At 50.0% G+C, this 6,239-nt stretch overlaps 1 protein-coding gene and 1 non-coding gene across 2 annotated transcripts; both read right to left on the reverse strand.

The window, feature by feature from the left end:
* Window positions 1-1,439: 1,439 nt before the first annotated feature.
* On the reverse strand, window positions 1,440-3,825 carry Nhlrc1 (NHL repeat containing E3 ubiquitin protein ligase 1). Its single transcript, XM_005355112.2, has one exon. It carries the CDS (start codon window positions 3,698-3,700, stop codon window positions 2,513-2,515), a length of 1,188 nt encoding a protein of 395 aa, XP_005355169.1. The 5' UTR covers window positions 3,701-3,825; the 3' UTR covers window positions 1,440-2,512.
* On the reverse strand, window positions 1,819-1,915 carry LOC113456924. Its single transcript, XR_003377646.1, has one exon. It is a non-coding gene; the product is annotated as a small nucleolar RNA SNORA26 (small nucleolar RNA).
* Window positions 3,826-6,239: the final 2,414 nt, after the last annotated feature.

Raw genomic sequence — 6,239 nt, forward strand, 5'->3', positions numbered from 1 at the left:
CCCAAGGAAGACAAGCTGTTACCCAGTGTGCCAGTTACAGTCATCACATCTCCAGGGTACGCTGGCCCGGTGTTCAAACCCACAGCTGACTCTCCACCTGGTGACAAGCCACTCCTCACAACCACCCTGAGTGCTGGATATGCTCCCTTAAAGATACACCATAGAGCGTAGGCTAAAAAATGTGACTGATAATTTTTCTTTAAAAAAAAAAAATCTTTTGAATTGAGTCAATGGATACGAACGTCATCGAAATGCCGTGGTTCGGGAGGAAAACATTATAAGACCAATCTACAGTTGCCCTCCTCGCCAGTGAACTCATATTTCCCTCTAGAAGCTTTGCTGTTATACCGTCAAAATAGCTGTGAAGTCACTCGTCCACCGGTGAGAATTTATTTAGTCTCGTTTGTTTGAGGCAGGGTCTGACGATGTGGCCCAAGCTGGCCTCAGCAAACTAAGTGCTAGGATTATCGATCAGTATGTGCCACCATATCCAGCTGAAGGACAAGTGACGGGGAGAAATCAACCACTGGAGTTCCCACTAGAGGACCAACGGTGCTGTGGGATACCCAAGACGCTACTGTCGGTGCTATGTGATGGGAGCGGGGAAAGCAGCAGTGGGGGCGGGGATGGGAGAGGAGGGTGAGTTGGGAGTAAAGGTGCTTGCCACCAAGGCCAATGACCTGAGTTCAATCCCCAGGTCCCAGAAGATGGCAGAAAGGAACAGACTCACTCAAGCTGTCTGCTGATCTCCACACACAGGATGGCATGCACACCCACACACTGAGTAAATAAGTGTAATAACTTTTAAATAAAAGCAACATGAATTTTTATGGACTGGCCAGGCTTTCATTTTGGGCTCCTAATGTCAGCTTTCATATCTTTTGGAAGATATCTCACTCATACCTTTGGGGTGACCTTCAATGGATACAATATCTCTCTCAAAACTCTTTGTAATTCAGTGGGTAGAGGGGCTTGCTTAGCAGGTAGAGGTCCTGGGTTCTATCTACCTCCCCAGGCGTTTCAGTGCAAGCCTGTCATCCGGCATTTGGGAGGTGGACACACACAGGAGGATCCGAAGCTGAAGGTCATCCTTCCCTACAGAGCAAGTCCAAGGCCAGTCTAGGACATATAAGACCTTGTCTCAGAAGCAAACAGCCTCTTTGGCTAAAAGAATACCATTTTTGCTGACAAGGTATCCATTACTATCTAAAGCAAACTGTCACCTTTTGAGAGCAGCCCCCAGAAAACATTTCCCTGCTGCTTCAGAACTTTAAGTTATTCGGTATCATTTCAACTCGAAGATTTTTGCACTTGCTTAAAAAAAAAATAAAGCTTACAGAGGATCAGCACTTCACCCAAATTTCCTCCTACTCCTTTCCTTAATTGCAGCATTAAGGAGCCCTTGCATGGGCCAAGGTCATGCTTCAGTGCTCAAAAAGGACGAGGCAACTGTTTATTGAGCAGACAGTGTCAGAACCACATTTTAAAGCGCACAGAGAAAACTCCCATCACAAAGGACTTTAGGCGGCAGAGAGGACCACATAGCAAACAAAACCATTCCTGCCATGAACGTGCTGGGAGGGCATCTCCTAATTAACAGAAGAGTCTCAGCTGTCCATGCCACTAGCAGGCAGTGGCTCTGGAGGCTTTGCTCAAACATCACTCAGGGATGTACCCAGTGCCTGTGGAGGAGGAAACACTGGCACCTATCTAAAAAGGACAGAATGTCATGTAGCCCAGGCTAGCCTCAAACTCGGTGGCTGTCGATGGCATCGAACTCCACATCTTCTCAAGCTGGGATTACTGGCACACACTACCAACTAGACTCCAGACAGGATCCGTAGAGGAGGCACACAGTCTCCTCCCAGGGTTTTATGGAGAGCAACTAGACTACCTTTGCCTTATAAGCAAGACTTCAACTGTGTTTCTTATTCAAGTCTTGGGATCAGTAATAATCTGTCTACTCTGCCATTGGGGAAGCTCCCAGATAAAGGTGACTGACACCCAAACACAATCCTTTTCCTCCTGAAAACTCCACGGAGACCCCTTTCTTTTGGCTCTTGGTGCACTTAACCAGTTAGCTACGTGCAGGGGGAACATACATAGGACATACTCACATTTTTTTTAACATCTGGCATCATATTTAAGAGCAAGGGGTTTGCAGTCAGAATGAGTTCAGTTGTGACTGTCCCAGTACAAACGACTAGAGGACATCATACGAAATTCTCTGGATCTGCCTTCTCATCTCTGAAATGGGACTAATAACAGAAATCACATCTCTTCGTGTTAAGGAGCCCACGAGCTAAGACTTGCTCATTTCTTAACAGCGGGAACAGACGTTCACTAAATGACAAATTTAATTATTAGTCTTCAATAACTGTCTCACACCCGGCACTTCGGCCAGGCAGGTCCCATTATTCCTGCCAGGATGGACGAGGGACAGTGACTCATGCAGGGTGCAATTCACTGCTAAGGACACCAGGACTTCTAACTCCAGGACCGCGGGTCCCCATCACCCTCCATTACCCTCGAGCACTTTAAAGACTTTTACAGAGTGGGAAGCCGAATCCAGCACAAGAAGAGAATTCTCCTTGGTGAAGGTCAGTGCCACAGGACGAGAAAGTTCGTGTGTGACCACGGGCTTCAGGGCCGGAAACGCCTCAGGTCTCCCCAAGCATATGATGGCTGGTCCGGAGGTATCTGCGACAATCACATTTCCCTGGGGATCGAAGGTCACAGCTGAGACAGTTATTTTAGAGGGAAAGAGGAGGTTCAGTCCGAAGCTATCCACCTGGCCAATCAGCTGCATAGTGGCGCTGAACACCTTCACCCGTGTGTTGTTGCCTGATGTCCCCAAGGCCCAGGGGTGCTCTATGACTGCAATGGCCCCGGTGAGCCAAGACACAGCCACCCCACGGGGACTGCAGAGTTGAGCTTGCAATCTCTCAGTCCTCCGAAGGACCCCTTCAGGGAAGTCCACTTCCAGCAGGTGCAAGGTCCCTGCCTCTGTGTCAGTCATCAGGACCTGGTTCTGAGGGGTGATCTCCACACCCCAAGGCAGGGAAAACTGCTTTCCCACAACCAGCTTGATTTGGCCGAAGAAATCAAATACTTTGAGGGAGCGGTCGCCAGCGTCGGTGACAACCACGTGGCAGTCGTTAGTGACAGCGACGTCCTGTGGGTACTTCACGTCATGCGCTGCGTCCCCCTTCTCTCCAAACTGGTGTGCACCTCCTCCTCCGGAGTCAAAGATCTTGACCCTCCTCTTACCATCGTGCACGACCACGACCCGTCCGGTCTTGGGACACAGTGCAAGCCCCGTGGGGTTCACCAGGGTCCCCCACCCGCCAAAGGCGTGGTGACAGGTGAGCACCCTGGGCCCGCAGGGAGCGGCATTGAGGGCAGCCGGGGACGCGCGAAGCGTGGAGCCCAGGAGCTCCAGAAGGTGCAACACCGGCAGGCAGTCGCTGGTGTCACAGGCTCTGCAGGCCCGCCGGCAGAAGGGGCATTCGAAGGCCAGCGATCGCGGGTGCGCAAGGGCGGCCACGCAGGCCAGGCAGACCACGTGGCCACAGGGCAGGTTGCGTGGGCGCCGCTGCTGCCGGTGGCCGAACCTCTCGAAACACACCTTGCACTCCAGCAGGCTGACCTCCGCCTCGCGCACCAGCTCGGGCCGCACCCCCGCCTCCTCCTCCCCCATCGCTCCTGTCTCACCGCGGCCCCAGTGCAGCCTTCGGTCACGGTCACAGTCACGGTCACGGTCACGGGGCTGGGCATCCGCTCTGACGTGGGGTGACGCGAGCTGGCCGGGTGTGCTCTGCTGCCCCCTGGCGGGCACACGCCGCAGTCGTTCGCATGCGCCGTGCGGAGACCTGGGATCATCACGTACCGGGTAACAGATCCCGGCTTTAGAGTTGAGCCACACCTCGGGAGAAAGAGTGGGTGGCTCGCTGTTAGCCTGTAAGTGGCAAAGCCAGCACCCACCAGAACCTAGTCTCCCGATGCTTACGGCGTGCAGAGCTGCCAATCAGCGGCTCTGGGTGCTGGGTACCAGGGCTGGGCAGGAGTAAGATAGGGCTTCTAGCCTAGGTTTATTATCATTTGACTGAGGAGAGAGATACGAAAGAAGGTAACTTCAAGGGGGTGAGGCAGGTGCACCTACGTACTTTTTTTGCTGTGTTTTATCACACTTGTGAGAAGGTAGATATACCTAACACTTGCAGCCCTGGGTATGGTAGCTAAAATCCCAGCACTCAGGAGGCAGAAACTAACGGTTAGCTAGGCCATCCTAGGACACACAGAGTGCCTCAACCTTCTCACCCCGCCAAACAAAAACAAACAAAAGAATACATGTAAAATGGGTTTGTGTGGAAGGAATGTATAAAAGATGTTAGTTGCCTCTCATGGTGGGCTATATCGTGAGCTCCAGGCCCGCGAGAGCGACATACTGAGAACCTGTCTCAAGGAAACAAACAAGCAACAACAAAACTTCTAGTTACTAGCAATTACTAGAGAATTCACTACATGCCTGCCTTCTTTTCAGTGACTGCATGCATTGTTTCAGTCAGACCTCATGGACAATTGGAATGACCTGGAAAAGACTGGCCAGACTAGGATGGGAAGCCAGGCAGTTTGACTCCAGGGCCTCTCGCTATCTCCCGCTGATCATCAAATACGGTTCTATATGACAAAGGCTTAACCGTCTAGGGTGAGGGGTGGGCTGCAGGGAGCTGTGAGGGGGATTATAATGTACAGGGAAGTCTGAGCCAGTGATTCATTCACGCTGCCTTCCAGTCTCACATAAGCCTAAAACTAGAGGCAAAGAAAAACATTTTATCAAGTGTTACCTCAGCATTAGACCAGAATATGACTTCAGAGCACATTTCTGTTCTAAATAAGAAACCAACTAGAAGCATATCTCATACAAATTTCTCTTCATACTAATTTTTAAGATTTATTTGTCTCTGTATGCGTATATATGTGTGTGTCTGTGTGTCTATCTGAGAACCCCTGGAGTCCAGAATAAAGTGTTCGGTGTCTGGGAGCTGGAATTATAGGCGTTTGTGAGCCACTTGCTGCGTGGATGGTGGGATCCAAATGCAGGGTCCCAGGACTGAGCAACAAGTGTGTTTAACTACGGAGCAACCTCTCCAGCCCCTCAGAAGTAACACAAATATTTATTTTACTTTAGGTGCACAGGTGCCCTCTCTACACTGTGTATCTGTACTGCGTGCATGCCTGGCGCCCTGGGACGTCAGAAGAGGCTATCAAGACTCCTGGAATTGGAATTACGGACGCTGTGAGCCACGCGATGAGCCCTGGGAGTCGAACTTAGATCTCTGCGAGAGCCACAGGTACTCCTCGCTGTTGAGCCATCTCTCCAGCTCCTCAGAAATAATTTTTAAATTGAGAAATACATTCAGGAAGGAAAACCTGGGCTATTTTTAGAGCCAGTCTTGTCCAACAAAAATATAGTGAAACCCATGTTTTAAAATAATTTCCTCGTAACTCCATTCTTAAAAGTTAAAAGAAAATGAAATTGGTTTTTATTGTATTCTTAAAACCGTCACTTGGACTTGTAATCACTTGAAAATATGAGAGATATTTTATACTCATTTTATATGCTAAGTAAAATCTAGTGTGTTTTACACTCACGGTACACCCAATTCAGATAAGCTAACATGCTCCTGGCGGCTTCCACATGGAGCCTGACAAGTGCAGACCTGGTCTCGCTATGAGATGTTGTCTTTGAAAGTATTTCCCAGACAGACCTCACTGTACCCGTGCTTGTGTCTAACTCGACCCCAACTCATTGTGGCCTGTGGCCAAGCTATGTCCCCCAGAGATAACCAACAACTTGCCTCCTACGCCTACCTGTTCGGCATTCTCAATCCTTTTCTGCCCCTGTGAGGCCACTGACGGTACTGCACCATCAGCACGTTAGCCCCAGGTTTTGCTGCCTAAGAAGCACAACCTACTCCCAGGGGGTTCGTTATCAAGCCCCTAACAATGAGTTTGAGTTTTGTTGCGGTTTGTTTGAGACAGGATCTCACGTGGCTCCTGCTGTGTTCACACTGGTTATGGAGTTGAGGCGGACTGAGCTCATGATCCTCCTGCCTCTACCACTCCGTGCTGGAATCACAGGTGTGAGCATGGACACGCCCAATTAGTAAATTAAAAGTGTGACATTTGATTGTCAGTTAAGATTTTCTCTTGCCAACCCTAAGGTGGCTCCCTTA

The sequence above is a fragment of the Microtus ochrogaster genome, chromosome 16 (genome assembly GCF_000317375.1).
Source record: "Microtus ochrogaster isolate Prairie Vole_2 chromosome 16, MicOch1.0, whole genome shotgun sequence".
NCBI classification, from domain to species: domain Eukaryota; kingdom Metazoa; phylum Chordata; class Mammalia; order Rodentia; family Cricetidae; genus Microtus; species Microtus ochrogaster.

Coding starts and splice junctions, on each gene's coding strand:
- Nhlrc1 (XM_005355112.2), bottom strand. CDS start 3,700: ATGGGGGAGGAGGAGGCGGGGGTGCGGCCCGAGCTGGTGCGCGAGGCG.